The following is an 18,942-nucleotide window of genomic DNA, read 5'->3' as shown; positions in this document are numbered from 1 at the left end:
CTCCTCAGCCTGAAATCAAGAAAGTAACTCCTTATCCCTCCGTCACAAGTTCCTCTTTTTTTTAGGTTTTTGTCCCCTCCTTGGCTATTTTCAGCTCATTCTGAGCTTCGCAGAAAATAGCAAAGGAATCAGCCCTGTTCATGAGGAACTTCTCTTGTTTCACTCTCCTCAGCCTGAAATCAAGAAAGTAAGTAACTCCTTATCCCTCCGTCAAAAGTTCCTCATCTTTTTAGGTTTTTGTCCCCTCCTTAGCGACTACCATCGATCCAATTTTCAGCTCATTCTGAGCTTCACAGCAGCAGCTGCCCCATCCCCTTTTTTACCCTGCGCAGGAGACTTTCTCTCCTGGCTGATTGTCTCTTTTGGGGTGTGTTTCTTGTGGGTTGCTTATTTATTGTAAGGGTTGTTTGCTATAGTTGTTCCCTTGTTCTAAGATCTCTTTTAAGTTGTATTGTTGGGGTTATACATTGTGGGGGTTAGTCTTTTGTAAGCTACTACTACATTAATAGTGCTATGTTGTTGTTGTTTTTTGGTTTCTGTTTATGCACCTGTCAGTACCCTTGTTTTGCGTGCATTCCTGCTTCAAGTAGGAGACTCCTCCTAGGGACATCTAACCCTTGGATTGGACTGAGGTTTGGATGGTTTGTTCCTCATTTCATAGGGAACATACAGTCCAAATTTGCTTCTGATCTGACCCTTAGATTGACAGTTCTTGAAGTTCCTAATTTCAGGAACTTATTTGCTATTTCTGAAACATACTCTGCACTGCTTGGTGATTCTAACTTGGCTTACTTCCACAGATCCCTGAAAGCTAGAGCAAATTTTAACTCCATTACTTTGCTCACCTCCGGCTATGGGTTCACCCTTCTAAACCCTGAGGACATCAAATCCGAGGTCGTCTCTTACTTTTCTAAAGCTTTTCCAACCTCCATCCCCTACCTCCCTTGACCCCCTTTCCCAGGGGCTTGCTTAACAAAGTCATCCTTGACCACCTCCTTCCTTCCCCATCTCCTTCAACGTTGAGATCCTGGCTGCCGTCCTCTCCCACAAAGCCAATAAAGCTCTTGGTCCTGATGGCCTTAGGATGGACTTTTTCTCTTCCTCTTGGGATATCATTATGTCTGATCTCATTTGTGCCATTAGAAGCTTCTTCTACGACCCCAATCAAATCAAAGGGGTTAATCACACTTTCCTCGGCCTCATCCTAAGATTGAGGGAGCTTACTCTATGCCTGACTTCAAACCTATTTCTTTTTGCAATCTCCTATACAAGTCATTGCCAAAATCCTTATAATCAGGATTCAATCGGTGGTTGACTCCCTGGTTAGTGCAAACCAGTATGCTTTTATAATAGGAAGAAGCGTCATTGATAACATCATCTTGTGCCATGAGATTGTCAGAGGATTTGATAGAAAATCCCACTCCCCAGTTGCCCTTCTTAAGATTGACTTTCATAAAACTTTTGACTCCAAATGATATTTCATCTCCAGAGTCTTTCTTTAGATGTCTTTTCCCCATTTTTTTGTTCACTAGATCTACCCCTGCATCTCCCCTCTGCTTCTCTGTCCTTGCCTGCAGCAGCCTTGTTTGCCACTTCCCCTCTTTGGTGGGGATCAGGCAAGGCTGCCCTTTATCCCCTTTTCTCTTCTCCCTATCCCTCGAGGTGCTATCTAGATCCATCCAATCTTCCACTGACCTTCACCTTATTTTCCCCAACCCAAAATGCAAATCCTCCCTCTCAATCATCTAGCTTTTGCAGATGACCTTATGATCTTCTCTAAGGTGGAGCCTTAGTCCATTTCCCTCATCATGTTTGTCCTCCCTCCATCTATTTGAAAATCCTATTAGGGCTCCATATCAATCTCCTAAATCCCGGCATTTCCTCTCTTAAGTCTCTGAACCTTCTAAAGCTCGTGTTCTTGAGCTCAGTGGCTTTTCCCTCGCTTCTCTTCTGGCCAAATACCTTGGATTGCCTCTCATCACCGCTAGGCTCATTGCTCACCATTGCACCCCCATGCTTGACCTCATGAGGAAAAGGCTCCAGCTATGGAAAGGCAAACTCCTGTCCCATGCTAGTCGTCTTGAACTTGCCAGATCCGTGCTCCAATCCATTTACTTGTATTGGTCTGGTGTCTTCATTCTTCCTAAATCCACCATCAAAGCAGTTAAGTCCCTTCTCTGCTCTTTCCTTTGGAAAAGGGTAGATTCTTTCAAGTTCCTCCACCCTCTAAGATGGGCCTCTGTTTGTCTCCCCAAAAATCTGAGGGAGGGTTGGGCCTGAGAAGAAACAAAGAGGTAAACATTGTTGGAATCCTCGAGCAATCTAGAAGACTGCATCCAAACACAAAAGTATCTTGGTTTCTTTGGTCTATTCTTCCCCCCTAAAAAATGACTCCCTTTAGATTCTCTCTCCTGCTTCCGATTCCTCTTGGGTCTGGCACAAAATCATCAGAACCAGATCTAAGGCTCTTGAGGCCATCTCCTACTCCATTTTTAAGGGCTTCTTGACTTCCCTTTGGCTTGACCCTTGGTACCCCTTAGTGTTCTCCTCTTTGTGGTTAGCCTCAGGACCATTTACTCATCGGGTTTGAGTTGGTCTGCCACCGTTGCCTCCATCATTATGGATGGTGTTTGGTCCCCTCCTCCATTCCCCATCTCTCTAGCTGATATTTCGTATGCTCTTCCTCCTCTTCCCTTGGGTCATCATGGAAGAAATGGTAACATCTCTTGGCTAGTGTTTGTTTCTCCCCCCCACACCGGGGTTTGCCCCTTTTGGCTTGTATATTCTTTCCCTTTCTTGGTAATAAATTTGTATTTATATAAAAAAACAAAAAAAATCAGCCCATTACAGATAATACCTAAAGAATTAAAATTCCATACCCATAGATCTTCAAATAATCCTTAGTTTGTGTTTGTTGGTTTATTGTATGAAACCTTTGCTGTTCTTTCCTAGGTATAGTGCATACTGTTGGTGATCGATTTGCATGAAATTTGAAGCGGTTGACATCAGGTTTTATATGGGTTTTCTGAGATAGTCATGATTTGAGCATATGACCATAATTGTTTTCTCCTCTCTCTCTCTCTCTGTATCTGTGTGTGTGTTCTTTCATCAAAGTTTTTAATGCAGTTGTTGACATTCCATTCTTGTAGTGATATTTATCCTTTCCTCGAGAGGGTATGCTTGGAGGGAACTCGTGTGCTGTCAAAAGCTGCTGTCTCTGCAATTGCTGCATTAACTAGTGCTTCTGATAATTGTGTTTTCTCGGAATTATGCAAGGTATCCTTTAATTCAACTGCTGTAAAACGGGCATCATTTGAATTTCTGATACAAATCTTTTCAACATGGTTCGAAGTTTGATCTGTTCCAATTCATGAAATTGTGGCTTTGTTGATATGCTGAATCTCTCATATTCTTGAAGCTCATAAAGGTGCACTTAGGAACTAGTTTTGTAGTCATGGCTATTTTTTACGTAAGTGGTAAGGTTTAAGAAAATGTATGAGGGAGGGACGGAGGGAGGGGTTGCCACCAACAAATGTATAGTAGCAGTAGTAGACCTATGATTAACATCAGCACCTAACGAGTCAGCTTCAGAATTACCAGCAATATCAATGTGATATTGATGATGATAAACAAGCCCTTTCCCTAGAGCACCTTTGAGGTACTTCAGGATACGCCACGCTGCATATTAGTGGACCTGGTGATAGTAAGATATACAAGTTTGTGAACTAGTCTCCTATACTGATGTTTGTTGAAAAACTCAGTGTCATCGCCCACTCCAAGTTTCATATGAGGATCGATGGGGTTATCAACTGGTTTACAACCTAACATACTGGTCTCAGACACAAGTTTAAGAACATATTTCCTCTGACACAAGCAATCACCCTTCTTGCTTCGAACAACTTCATTGCCAATAAAATATTCGAGAATCCCCAAATCTTTTATCTAAAAGTGTTTGTGTAAGAATATAAGTAGGACTTGACCTCATCAATGGCAGACAAGTCATTGCCGGAGGCAATTATATCATCAACATAAACAACTAATACAACCACCTTTGAATTCCGACGATATACAAACACACAAAAATCAGAGCAACATTTTAATCCACAACCAGTGACAACTTTATTGGACTTCAAACCAACCTCGCGAGTGACTGTTTCAGGCTATAAATAGCCTTGTGTAGTTTATATACTTTTTATGTGTTCTCTCTTTGTGCAATATACCTTGTAGGTTGCTCTATATACACTTCTTCAAGCAACATTTTTGATGTCAAGTAAATATAGAGGCAAGTCAAGATAACAACTTAGGAAATAAGTATCCCAGAAAATTTCTCAAAATAATCGATAGTTCCACACCATTGGTTTGGGTAACTTTGGCCACCAGTTGGGCTTTAAGCCATTCAACAGAGCCACATGGTTGCACTTGATAGTATAAACCCAATCACACAAGCTCTTTAACTGGAGGTAGATCAACCAGAGTTAATGTTTGACTAGAAAGAAGAGCATCTGCCTCCAACCTGGGTCAGATAATGCATCACAGTTGATAGTAGGAACAAATAGAGTAGACAACAACGAAGCAAAGCCATGAAGTGAAGGAGGAAGATGTGAAATGGAAACAAATTTATCATTAGGATAAACAACTATGGACTTCTAAGTGCAAGAACCAATACCTTTATGAAGAGCAATAGGTAATTCATCAGGCAACAGTGAGAGTAGAATCTCCAAACATAGGATCAGACACTGGAGAAGGTAGTGTGGGAGGATGGTCATCGTCTGGTGAAGCTGGCTTCTGACGGTGACAATAAAACAAAGGGCCCTTTTTAAGAAAGTAAAACAGAATCTGTGATGACAGAATAAATTAATTCATCTAGTGGCTTTTCTTAAATTAAAACGTAGACTTGAGGATCATAGCCTTGGCGACGCCTAGGCGTCTAGTGGCTTTGCCTGGACCGTCACCTTAGTTGCCTTGATGACGCCTTGAATTTTTCCCCCTCAACCGCCTTGCTTCGCCGAGGCACCGTGACAACTATGGTGGGGACGAAATATAAAGAGCTCTGGAATTGGATGACCCATTTGGTATGTACTTTTAATTTTCTCTTCGGTTGCAAATAAGAAGACCAAGTATTCTTCAACCTCACAAATCCTCAAACAGGCACGTGGAACCAGACTCACCTAGGCCTTTCAAAAAGGTTCACAGTAGAATACTATATTTTAAGCAGTCTTTAGGGGGTGCGATGGCCAGTTGCAGAAGAAACAAGAAAAACAGAGCAGGTTATATAAACAGCCTATAAACTGATGAAGATAATAATAGGTTAATGACAGAAATTATGAGAGAATGATGGCAACAGTATTAATACATTATTTCAATAGATAAGACATGAATCAAGATGGCAATCTAGAATTGGTTCAGAAAACAGGTATACCGCCTGGACTAGAAAGAAGAAGAAATAAAGGGAAGAAAAGAGAAAGATCAGAAGGAAATAGAAGAGGTAAAAAAAAAAAGGAAGGTTCACACCTGAGTTTGGAGCATGAAACAATACCAAGACAAAGGAAGGAGATGGGACCTCGAACCCGCAACCAAAAAACATTCTTTCATTCAGCTCTAAGAATCGATGGTTACATGTAGCCAAATATGAATACTGAAAACAATACTAATCACAATTTTAAACTGTGCTAAAAATAAAATCAAACTAACTTGCTCTCCTACGAGCTACGACTGCTTCAGAGGAATAAATATAAATTGATTAAATAACCCCAAATAAAAAGGATAACTCCCTAACTATTCCATGCTGAACCCAAAGCCAGTTTTGGACTTGATTCCTCTCGGTCTGTGTCCCCAGATTGGCCAGTCTTGCAACTGCATCAGCTCTCTCACCCTTAAAAGAACTTGAATCTGTCGAGTTAGGTCGAAGATGCCTTTATATTAATCTCCATGTGTTGTGGCATATCTCGGGGAAGACAGTCGAATTGAACTCCATGAGTAATAATGTAATACCCCACCCCCAAAATTAGCCCCATTTAATTTCCCCAAGAGACAGAGAGAAAATGTGGAAGATGGGGTGGACTCACCTATCCCTCACATGTCTCATTTATTGACCAGAGACAAGAAGAGCAAAAAGAAAAAAGAAGAAAGAAGAAGAAAGGGGGGAGGGGGAGTTACTTCACGTACAGGAGAGAAGAAAGTTGGGTTGGGACCTAACTGTCCCCCACTTATTAGCTAAGAGACAAATGAAAAAAGAAAAGAAGAGAAGAGAGAGGCGGAAACGTTCACGTAATGTGAGAGGAACAAAAGAGAGAGAGAGAGAGAGAGAGAGAGAGAGAGAGAGAGAGAGAGAGAGAGAATGAAGAGAGACAGAGACCTCTCTCTCGGCTATAAGGAAGGAGGGTAAAGAAAGAAAAGAAAGGAAAGGAAGAAAGAAAAGTGAGAATAGAAAGGAGAAGGAAAAGAGAGATCGAGAGAGAATGAAGAGAGACAGAGAGGGGGAAACCCAGAGATGGGAAGTAGTGAAGCAAAGAGTTGAGAAGGTTTGTGTACTGGTAGCTATACTCCAGTGTAAGTGGACTATTCCATGATTCATCTGATATGCATGAGATTCTACATAATATGTATGTATTTTCATGTATGAAAAGTAGTTTTAAAGCATAATTTGTAGTTCATGAAAAGGGGTTTTAAGTATAGTTTCATGTCCACTAAGAAGCATGGAGATGAGACCCCAGGTCAAGATACTACTCAGATCCTTTGAGTTCAAGAGCAAGAAAAAGGAGAGGAGTTGAGACAGGTCAATAAACTACTCAGTGAGGTGATATGGACGAGATTTTTGCATGTTACGAAAGATGTTCTTATGAATGTATGAGAAAAGTATGACAATATAAGTATATGTATTATTGTTCTATGTGTGATTATGTCATGTTCCATTTTACTGAGCTAATTCCCTTTAACTCACCCCACTACAGTTCTTGGCGGAAAAGTAGTTTTAAAACACAATTTACAGTTCATGAAAAGAAGTTTTAAGCATAGTTTCTTGTTTGCCAAGAAACATGGAGATGAGACTCCAGGTCAAGATACTAACCAGATCCTTTGAGCGCAAGAGCAAGAAAAGGGAGAGGAGTTGAGACAGGTCAATAAACCACCTGGTGAGGTGATATGGACTAGAGAATTTAGCATGTTATGAAAGATATTTTTTATGAATGTATGAGAAAAGTATGACAATATATGTATATGTATTATTTTTCTATGTGTGATTGTGTCATGTTTCATCTTACTGAGCTAATTCCCTTTAGTTCATAGATTAGATGTGGCTTGCTACAGAGGAAAGATCAATTGAGCAGAATAGAGGATTTTGGAGAATTAAATGTATTTGTTTGTATTTTATACTCGAAATATTTGATATGTATATGTTGTACAAATGATAAATGGGCTGTTTTTATGTATATTTGATGAAATTAATCAAATTGAGCAACGTAAGCATGGAGGGCCAGCACCCATATCTAACCCAGCTTTGGAGGCATTAAAAAGAAAACTAGATTGAGCTATAACTGGAGGAGGAGAGAAAGGTCGTCGTCGAGGCTTATCAATCAATATATGAGGCAGCCAAGTCCTTATCATGCAATATGTTCTCTTATATTGAAAAAAGGGGTCTTCTCTACTAGTCCATTGGGGAAGGAAGTGAGACTACCTGAGTTGGTTTCAACCTCATCATGATGACCATAATCGGTGTCATCATTTGGATCAGAAGGATAAGGATCCTCAATTATAGTTAGAGGATGGTCTTATTGGGAATTTTACTGCTGAAGTGACCTTTCTTGCCGTAATTGCAACACAATGTTTTTCAGCCACTCATTACGCTTGGAGACCCCTGGATTCTTTTCCTCTACCTTTCATGGCTCAACTTTCTTTTCTTCCTTCTTAGGCGTAGGCCTGTTAGCTGAAGTCTTGAGCAAATCCTTCAGGTAGTTTTACTATTCTTTGATTGTCTTGGCATATGTACCTGCCACATCGTCTCCCTATTAGCAAAGCTCTAACCAGATCCTCGTATTCAACCTCATTTTTGTACCTTAATACCTGCTGCTAATCCATCTAATGGAGTTTGCATCTGGAGGACTAGAGACTGACTTGCATAGTTGCATAGGCCTTTTAACAAGGTACAGAGAAAACTATATTTTTGGCAGACTTTAGGTGCTGCAATGGCCAGTTGCGGGGATAACAAGAAAAATAGAGCATGTTATATAAACAGCCTATAAGCCGATGACGAAAATAATAGTAAGGACAGAAACTAAGAAAGAATGATGTGTGCAGTATTAATTCCAAAATTCAATAGAGAAGATAAATCAAGATAGCAATCTGGAATTGGTCCAGCAAACAGGGGTACTGTCTTGACTAGAAGGAAGAAGAGATTAAGGGAAGAAAGAGAGAACAGAAGGAAATAAAAGTAAAAAAGGAAAGTTCACACCTGAGTTTGGAGCTTGAAACAGTACAAAGACAAGGAAATAGATGAGATCATTCACTCAATCTGTGGCCTGGAAGAGCAACTATAAAAAAAATTCTTCCATTCATCTTTAAGAATCGATGGTTACATGCATCCATATTTAGAGACTCAAAACAATTCTAACAATACTACCAATGTTTGTTGCCTTTAATTGTAATTGTTTGTTTATAGATCTCTGTTACTGGAGCTCTGTTTAAGGTTTTCCGTTTTTGTATTACCTTGCTATTCAAATTTTATGCATGCTGCACAATTGGTGCTTTTAGTTGGTACCTTCTTGCTCCTGTCCAACATGGAGTAAATCTTGATGTACATTGTGCTGCTCAAACTTACCTTTACTCTTTGGAGTTTGTAGTCTTGCTCTCTAATTTCTGTGCACGGGCAAATATAATTATGTTTATGTACTGCAATGTAGATATGTTATTTATGGATACTGGTGGTGTAAGATTAGATCACATGGACCTAATCCCAGGTAGGATCAAAAAAATCTGGCTGAATAGAGAAGATTTCAATTACTCGCAAACCTTAACTCTGATGGAGCTGAATTTTGGATCGAATGGAGATCCTATATGAAGAAACGAACCACCAAAATTTAATCAATTTCTGATGGCTGAATTGAGAGATATGCTGTCGACATGAATGAAGAAACTTTTGGCAACTTTTGATATCTTGAGATTTCAGTCTCCGATGAACCTCAAATTTGGAGCAAAGGTTCCTTGTATGATGCCCAACTATCTTCAACAGATGAGCCTCAATTGATGGGCGGTTGGGAAGTTATGCTCAAAGAATTAAATAGGAAACTCTATGGAGTTCTGCAATAGCAGCAGCTACAGGCCTTTTTTTTATTTTATGAATTAATAGATTAAAACAAGAGAGAAGAATATACAGCCCCTAGGGGAGAGATGGGGGAAGGCTAGTGAGCCCAAACAAGCAACCTAAGGGGTGAAGGGGTATGCAATAAGGAAATGGGCAGACCCCAGGCAACAATAGTGAGCCTGCTCCTTGGGGTGTCCCTTACAGGTTTATGGGGGAGGAGGCAAGCTTGGAGCTCATATCGAAGAAGATGGCATTCTAAATCATATCAAAGGATGTAGATTTGGTAATCCATCTTCGAAGATTATGCTCCATTCAAATATGGTTGATCGTGTCACAAAAGGCAAGCTTTCCAACAGTGTCGCAGATAGAGTCGCTAGCAAAGGTTATGTCAACCCAGATCCATTCTCTCAGAAGGAGAAAGGGAAGGGGAAGGCGGCGGCTAGGCCAGCAAAAAGCAAGGAGTCTTTTCTAGATCAAGGAGGAAAAGAGGCAATGGAAGAAGAGATGGTCAAAATCTTCAGTCCTATTCCAGTAGAGGCAGCAAGCCGAGGTGACAGGGATGCGTTGTGTGGGAAGACAGTTGGATAAGGCTCTCCAAGCAGACAGTTGAATAGCCTTCAAACTGGTCTTTTGATGAGGCTTTTGAACTTTAAACAATCTTGTAATGATCACTCAACACTCTCTCACATAAATCAAATAATGAGGAAAATAAAGAAAAGAACGAGAATCGATGAGGGTTGAGGAGGAGGATGAAGAAGGATAGGTTTTGGACATCTCACCCCTCAGGTTTAGGCATCTCACCCAACTACATCCCACAACACAACAACACAAGCCATCTATTTTTCGTTTAACTCAAATCTATCTTTTCATTATAATTGATGGACTTTAAATAGCCTTACATTGCTTGAACCCAAAGGCATTACAAAAAAGGAAACTAATGGACTGATTCTAACCTCCTAAACTGACTTAAGAAATAACTTCTAAATACTTTGCCTTACATGTAAAAAGGAAACTACTAACTTACTTGACGACTAAGCTAGCCAAATAGGAAAACAAGTACTAACTAATAAAGGGAACAAGTCTTCCTAAGTTACAAAGCTTGCTTGCTAAGACAAAACAAAGAAATAAAATTAGAAATTAATATCTAATATCCTAACAAGTGCTGGCAGCATCTTATCCAAGACAGCTGTCAATATTGTACCCCAAGGTACGGTGAACAGTACCTGCGTTAACAGTAACAGCAGGTTGGCTGACCTGATTGGATAAAAATAAGGTTGGTTCGATGGCTGAAACTGAACAAGATCTGAACTGGAATTGGGCTGGCATTGAACTCACCTTTTGGCAGCTCGATCTACATCAACTGGCTTTTATTTAATCTAATCCTTTTTATTTTGACAATTCCAGCTCATTAAGTTCATAAATTCTTTTAAGGTTCATGCCACAGACGTTGGGTTGTCAACCCATTTTCACCCTGACAACTAAATACTGAACGACTTTCTCAATTCATAAAAGAAAGAAAAAGCACAGTGGAAATGTTACTTTTGTGTGAAGTTCTGTAGTTTTCTTCAGTGTGTATTTGCAGACTTTGCCTGAACTTCTTTCATCTCATTTTTGTACTTATCTTGTTATTATCAATTGCTCTGATAAATAACATTGTGTGTATTTTGTTTCTGTTTGCATGGCCAGAAACTTGTGGATTTTCTTCATTCTGGGAAAAATATTGCAACTGTCCTGCAATCTTTGGGCTGTATTGCACAATATTCTGTATCAGCATTTGAGACCATGGATAAAGATATTGTACAGTATATAGTTGAGAAATTTTTTCATGATTCCAATGTGAGTTTTAATTATCTTACTTTGTTGTGAAGATTAATTTTTCCTATGCTTTATTGACTTTTAAAAACTGTTATATATAGCTGCAGTCATTAGATTACATGCATTCATTAGACGAGGATTCTGGGTGCAGCACCTCTTGCAAACTTAAGGTAAATATGATGAAAAAATGGCCGTACTAAACATTGTTTGGGTAATTGGGTGCTTACCTGCATTTCTTATTGGTTAACTCTTTACCAAATACTGTTAGTTAGCACCCAAAATAATTTTTTACTGTTGATTAAATCTTCCAGCTTCATATACAAAGCTTTTCTGTCTCCTGATCCTTGTGTGAGTTACAGGTGCCTTTAAAGGGTATAGTTGAATACACATCCCTTGTCCATGAAAAATATTTTTCAATCTTATTTTGTTTAATAATCTCTCTGTTGGCCTTCGCAGAATATTTTGAGGAGTCCTTTCATTTCTTATATGTTGGCATCTACATGTATGCATTCTTTTATATAGGTATTCTCCATGTGCCACATAACTGTTACATATGGATAAAGTAAGTGAAACAAATAAATAAGTAACAATACCAAACACCTAAGGAAACAATACCTGCAAAAGGTAGAGAGGTAGAATAGAGAGCAATAAAGAGTCACGGTTGTCGTGATCATAGTTAGTAAATTCGCGTATAATATGTGGATTTTTGTCGTATCCGAATGTTTCAATCAAAAAGTCATAATTTGGCGTATCAATCCAAAAAAATCCATATTATACGCACATTCTATAGGTACACATATTATACGCGCGTTTTATTCTTATTAATACGTTTAGTTTGAGAACAAAAAAAAAACTCAACCCCAAAGTCAAAATGACACTTCTCCCTTTCCGTAGGTTTCTTGATTTTGAGAAAAATGTGGATGACACGCTTCTTCCTTATTTTATTAATTCTAACCCCTCTTTCCATATTACCCCTCCCTCTCTCTTTTGTTACCTTATATCTTTTATTTAACTTCATTTCAAGCTTATACTAAATCTATTAATCAAGAACTTTATATGTCCACCCTCTTGTTCCTATCCATTAGCCTATTAAGTCTACTTAATTATAATTTTGCCACCCAATTTAAAATCTTACCTTAATTACGAATCTACCGTTGGTTATTACGATTGAATTATTGAATATCTGAATGGACCTATACGCGATCTTATTCTGGTTTTAGAATACGGATCCGCTGTGAATTTTCTTGTCTAATAAGATAATATCAGTGATGATATTTTAATTTGTTAAATGATTATCCACATGCTATTATTATTATTTTGACAAATATATGCTATTATTTACTATGACAGAAAGTGGTTGATGGATCACCTATCAACATTGGCTGTGATAGATATGATCCCTGTCAATATTAGATGTAAAACAAAAAAAAATTGAGAAATGATCCCCAATTGGAAAGCTAGATTGGATTTAGGTGTTCATGAGAGCATGGGATATTAGAATTTAGTTGTAAACAACCAGTTTTAGTTCATTCTTAATACCAAAATAAACCCTTATTTTTGCTCCCGGTTTTTTACATAGCAATCGTATTAAACACGTACTGTATCATTATCGCGTGTGTTTTATTGCGTCGAATTTCTTAAAAGTATTATTTCCGTATGGCCTGTTTAATTGCCGTATGTATCCGTTCCCAAACTTACTAACTATGGTCATGATTGTGATTGTATCACTCACTGCACAAGTACTGATTATCCCCCTAATAGAAACCAATAACATAAAACATGACTTAAAACATGTTGATGCATTTATCCACTTAACCATATCCCGTATTTTTATCTACCAGCTCATCTTTAACAATAACAGTTAAAATATGTGTAGTACAACGCACATGAAATATCTCACAGTCATACAATAAAGCCCCTTTACAACCAATCCATTGCTTTAGATGACTGATCATACATCATTGGTGGATGCATTATCCAGTACAATGGAGCAAATTTTTTCTTATCAAGATTCCAACTTAATAGTTGAACTTTTATGTGCTCATTAATAGCCTCCCCAGTATCGAGGGTTAGAAGCATCTTACAAGGAAGAATATTTTCTAATTCAAGTTCCATTCATCATCAATATAATGATACTTAAGATCACAAATTCACAATAACCAAGGTTTTGATGTTCTGTTGTCCACAAATCTGTAGTGAAACTAACACAAGAAGACAACTTTTTCACATTTTCATATAATTTTTCTTTCTTTTCAAAGACATTCATTCCATCTTTTCTCACTTTATTTCTTGAGTAAAGTTTAACCATGGCATTGAAATTACTTGCTATATCTGAAAATATCTGTGCCAAGCCATGTTGAATGGATAAGCATGCTTGGCAATAATTATAGTTAAATGCTTCTGGGTAAGGCAATCATCAATAACTTTTATCACTCAGTAGTACTATTTGAGAGTGATAAAAGTTATTGACAGATATCTCTATGAGTCCTAGTATAAGTTTTTCTATGGTTATTTAAATGAGTTGTGCCTATGGAACTTGCGCCATTAAAGACCATTTTATAATGTTTACATGTGGCTATCACCCTGTTATCCCCATTAAGCATAGTTGTGAAGGCGTTGCCTATGTGATGCCTTGGCGTCCAGGCAGTTTTGTAGTGGTCAAGGCGATTGTCGTTGTAGTGTGTGGCGTTGGCCTGGCTAGTCTGGCACTTGTTTTTTACACTTATTTTTGTCAAATATCATTTAAGTAAATGTTAGGTATTATTCATAAATAAGAAAACACCCCCTATTTGAATCTAATAAAAATAGTTAAAAATCAAATCCCGAAAGGATAAACAATCAACCCCCCAGTTCAAGAACAAAAACTAGATTTTTTGTTGTGAAGGAGATTTTCAACTTTCAAATGTTGTGGTTTTTCCTAAACCTAAAAATTCTATTAAAATCTCATCATAGTAATCGTTGCTAAAAACCAAAAGAGCAGTAAAACAATCTTTTGTTCTGATGTCCATAACTTTATTTTCATCCCAACGATTTTTAACAACATTCACGCACTTTAAAATAAATTTAACCGGAACATAATTTTTGTCAATATCACTCAGATTTAAGCAATCTTGAATTTGTTGAAAAGTTATTTTATGCTCTACCTAATACAAAAGATCTCATGTAAAAAGAAAATCATTTGGCTAGTCAAACTTATTATAGAATAAGAGCATTTTTCTAAATGTTGGTTTTTAACGACTTGATGTATCTTAATGTTGATTTTTTAAAGACTTGAGGTGGCCTAATATTGATTTTTGATGACTTGAGGTGGCCTAATGTTGATTTTTGATAACTTGGGGTGGCCTAATATTGATTTGGTATATGTAGCATACTAAATAATGTTAGAAAAGAGGAAAATAAAGAAAAACACTTAAGCACCTTGGTTGCCTAGGCAACTGCTAGGCGGGTGCCTTGTCACCTAAGCACTTAGGCATCCCTCCACAGCCTTGACAACTATGCTATGAAGTACCCTTTCAAATCGTTCCAAACATTGGATGCAGTTGTCTGATGCTTAGTTGCGGAGGTTCTACATCCACACAACTTTATTTCTTCTTCCCTTTCTGGTTCTTTTTCTGTTTCTCCATCTCATCCTTTTTCTTCTCAATCATACTATCTGGGTTAGTACCCTCATTAGTAGGAGTGGCAGCATCAATTCTGCCAGGAGTAGGAGCTGATGCAGTACTACAATGAAGATCTTGATCCATATTTAAAAATAAGTCGCTGTCAAGTATTAACTATTAAATGTCAACAAAGCAAAAGCAAACAACATATATCAAATAAAACCTAACTAAAAACATTACTAAAAAAAGATAAATCAATTTAACATAAAGCAACCAAAGAAATGACCGAAGCTTTGGACCAGGCTGGCGGGCCTTCATTAATTACACTAAATGAACAAGTGATTACTAATAGACTCAATGAATTGTATCACAAATATTTTCACATCAAACCGATATAAGTTTCCCAAAACGAATCATCAATTAAACAATACAAGCATTTGTAGAAAATTGAATGACCACAAATTGCACACACCAGACTTTAATTCATTCATTCATGATAGGTTCATAAGCAAGCATGACATTATCTAGGACAACATCAGAACAAAACATTTCTTAAAGAATCTAAATACAGAGCCAAAACAAGTTATACCTGTACAGTTTCACTAATAAAATTCAAAGTTCCAACACCCTAGTCCAATCTAAAGAAATTAAAATACATAGTGGGCCTTTTTAAATTTTAATAATGGTTAAAGCAAACAGACAGATTTCAGTGAATGTTGAATGGTTCTGAGTTCGACTCCTCTTACCTCCCTGGGGCCACTTACACGGGGGTGTTTAGTGCTCTTCACTACTTTCAGTGAAAGTTGAATGGTTCTCATTCAACCCCGGTATGACCTAGTCCATGCGGTTGTGGGGTCAGTATGGGCCCGTGGGACTAGTCAGGCCGGAGGCCTGGATACCCGTAGTCAAAAAAAAAAGAAAAAAGAAAAAGAAAAAGAAAAAAGAAACAGATTTCAGGATTGTTAAAGAGTAGAGAATGGACCTTTGTACCAGGGGGTTCAAAGGTCTGATATGTGTACCATGATGGGGGGGGATTGTCTCCTATCGTGGCTTAGTCGAAGCTGATTAGGTGGCCTTATATTACTTTTTCTCTTGTCTAATTAGGTAGATTCACTGTTTATGTGTGAGTAGGTTTCTACATTATTCTTCTTGTTTGACAAGGAAAATCTTTCCTTATTTACTTTTTTTCACTGAATGATCATGTATTAAAAAAAAGAAAAGAATAAATGAATAAAAGCTGGAATCAAAACCAGAAACTCCAACAAAATAGCAGATTCAACACCTTTGGCATTGCCATCAGCAGGAGAGCCAAGCTGCCGACATAATAAAAAGAACTAATGAATCGAGATCTGAAATCATGGCACTTCAAGGGCACAACACAGATCTCTGGCATTCTCGTCTTCTCTCTTTCTCCTTTTCTTCTTCTTCTCCCTCTTCTTCCTCTTGTGTGATTATTGGTTATTGATCCTTGAAATTGTCACATAAATAATTCAAAAAATCCAATGGAAGCAGCTATGAGTCAATGAGAATACAAACCCATTGACACAAACAAAAAAAGGTCACACCACCAATTGCAGCAGAAACAATCAAGACCACCAAGTTTGAATTTAACCTGCAGGAATGTGAATGATAAACTGAAGTATAAGTGTCCCAAAGGAGAAACAACAAGCAAGAAGATAGAGAGAGCAAGAGAGAACTAGCTTACAAAGAAGAGGAAGAACTAGAGTCGGAAGAAGAGGGGGAAAAAAATAGAAAACCTGAGTCGCAGGAAGAAGATGAAGGAAGAGCAGAGTTGCAGGAAGCCAGACAACTTTGTAAGCCAGAGTCCAGGGAAGAAGAGAAGAAGAAATAAAAAAATGGCAAGATACCAGTCACCAGAGTCAGTGAAAGCGGCTGCTGTTGGAGTCACCTGAGCTGCAGCCACCGGAATCTCCTGTCGCCGCTGTTGGAGTCACCTGAGTTTCTAGTCGCAGTGGGGTGAAGGGCTAGGGTTTTCGATTCCTAACTCTCATCAACAACTTAGGATCTTCTATGACGGATTGTTGAGAGCTCAGCACCTTTTCTTGTCTTCTCGACTTCTCTACGTTTTACAGATATATATCTATTACCATCAGGTAGCTAAACGAATCGGATAATAATCCGTCGGAAATCAGGTAACCATATTTGCACCTGATCAGTTTCTGGATGAATTCAGATAGTTTCAGGATAGTGATTTTCTGAATACAGATTCTTTTAAATGGATATGGACACGGATCCGATTATCTGTTTACATCCCTGTTGATATCAATGCTTCAACTTTGGGGGGAGTGTTAAAGTGTGTCATTTATCTTAGGGGTATTAGTGTTACATCTTTCTTATTTAAGCGTAAGGTCACTTATTGTCCAATCCTTAGTTGTGGTCCGGTGGTCCTATTGTAATTTGTTTATTTTATTCAAATATAAATACAATCCCCCACCCACGATTTGTGTGTTCTGCCATTACTTAAACCATTGGCTGTGTTCTCTCTCCTTCTTTCATCATCTCTTCAACTTATTTTTCTTTCTTATGACCTAGTACTGATTCAGGCTCTGTTCTCATAAGAAATACTACATCGATATTGAGGTCATAATCATTATGAAATGTGATGTTAGCCTCAAGGGGCTAATCTATACCATGTGGTCCATATGATCCATGGTCTAGGGTGCCTAGGCATCTCGGCTCTTTCTTGGGTCCAAGGAGACAGCACGCCTTTGGGGGCCAGGCAGCCATCAAACCAGGCCATTCTCACCCCAGGTTTGGGCAAATATTTGGTTATCATTCTTGTCCATCATTCTTGTCCTTCAGTCCACCTCAGCAGCACTTTATCTTCCCATTGCGCAACAGTTTTTTGGTCTCCAGTTTTGTCTTCAAAGGAGCTTCTAGAAGGCCCTCCAGCTGTCCCTTATTTTAGAAGAAAGAAGCTTCAAGAGAGGAGTTCCAGCAGCCATCGAATTACAACATATAGCCTAGGATTAGTTTCCGATTATTGTGTCAAGTTAGTTTCGAATTTTTTCTTTCTTGGTTAGCAAGTTAGAAGTCAAATTAGAAGGTTTTAATTCCAGCTTTAGTAAATATTAATCTTAATTTTTGTTTCAAATAAAAAAAAAATTCCAGCTTTAGTTTCCTAATTTAGAAGACAGCTTTGTATGTATAACTACAAGAAGGCCGGAATTAAAATGATGAACAACCCTAGATTCCAACTCTTTTGGACTCCTTGTGTAGCACATTGCATTGACCTAATGTTGAAGGACATGGGAAAACTTAAAATTGTGCAGACCGTGGTTGAAAAGGCTAGGCAATTGAGCACATTTGTCTATAATCATGGGTTTTCATTGAACCTATTGAGGGAGATGTGCAGGGGTGACTTGGTCAGGCCCGATCTCACAAGATTTGCTACCAACTATATTGCACTCTAGAGTTTTGAATCCAAAAAGTTGGTCTTCGATCCATGTTCGCATCTAGGGAGTGGTTTGGTTAGAGGGAAGCATGATTAGCTGGTGGTAGGGAGGCACAAGCAACCATTTCATCAGAGGAGTTTTGGACACAATTGGGTAAAGTGGTTAAAATCTTGACACCAATTGTTGGCGTATTGAAGATGGTGGATTCTGCTTTCAAACCCACGTTGCTAAGCTTGTGAGCTGCTATTGCAATGATGAAGGAAAATGTCTATGCTGCCAACCCACGTGGAAGTAGGAAATTTGTGGAGATAATAGAAGACCGTTGGGATTGCCAGCTTTTGCATCCGTTTCCTAAGGCTGGTAAGCAAAGTTGAAGACATTCTTTTATGTGATATAAAAATGCATTTGCTTTCACATTGACAATAATATGTTTTGTCACATTTCAGCATACTATTTAAACCCTAGGTATTAGTACAGCAAGAGACTTGCATTGGAATCGGATCTTCTAGAAGCAATGAAGCAGGTGGTTGCCAAGTTATAATCAAGCCCCAATCTACAAGCCAAAACCAATACTGAGGTTGGTTTTTTACTACTATTACTATTATACTGTAGGAATCTAAATTTCAGTACAATGGTTGTTAACTAGGGTCCTATTTGTAAATTTGTTATAAACGAAGGAATTCAAGGATGCATTAGGCAGCTTCGGGGCTCTCGCCGCATATTCGGGTCGTATGAATACTGATCCTAGTATGAAATCCAAATTTTAGTATGTTACTTATACTAAAAGTTTTGTGTTTTGGAACATAAATAATCTTGT

The 18,942-nt window shown here is 38.3% G+C and overlaps 1 protein-coding gene across 7 annotated transcripts in view; it reads left to right on the top strand.

The window, feature by feature from the left end:
* The window catches only part of LOC122073829 (sister chromatid cohesion protein PDS5 homolog A), an 87,974-nt gene that overhangs the window by 34,314 nt on the left and 34,718 nt on the right, over positions 1-18,942 (top strand). For 6 of the 7 annotated variants that reach the window (XR_006138881.1, XR_006138882.1, XM_042638485.1 and 3 more), the window contains exons 14-16: positions 3,150-3,276; positions 10,982-11,131; positions 11,212-11,280. Coding sequence is in view for 5 of the 7 variants with exons in the window: in XM_042638485.1 (XP_042494419.1) it covers positions 3,150-3,276; positions 10,982-11,131; positions 11,212-11,280 (346 nt within the window). In the remaining 2 variants the exon portion in view is untranslated. The remainder of the gene's footprint in view (positions 1-3,149; positions 3,277-10,981; positions 11,132-11,211; positions 11,281-18,942) is intronic. The other variant, XM_042638482.1, reaches the window with a different exon arrangement.

This window comes from Macadamia integrifolia, chromosome 3 (genome assembly GCF_013358625.1).
Source record: "Macadamia integrifolia cultivar HAES 741 chromosome 3, SCU_Mint_v3, whole genome shotgun sequence".
In the NCBI taxonomy this organism is placed as follows: Eukaryota; Viridiplantae; Streptophyta; class Magnoliopsida; order Proteales; family Proteaceae; genus Macadamia; species Macadamia integrifolia.
This window is presented reverse-complemented; position numbering and strand designations above follow the sequence as displayed.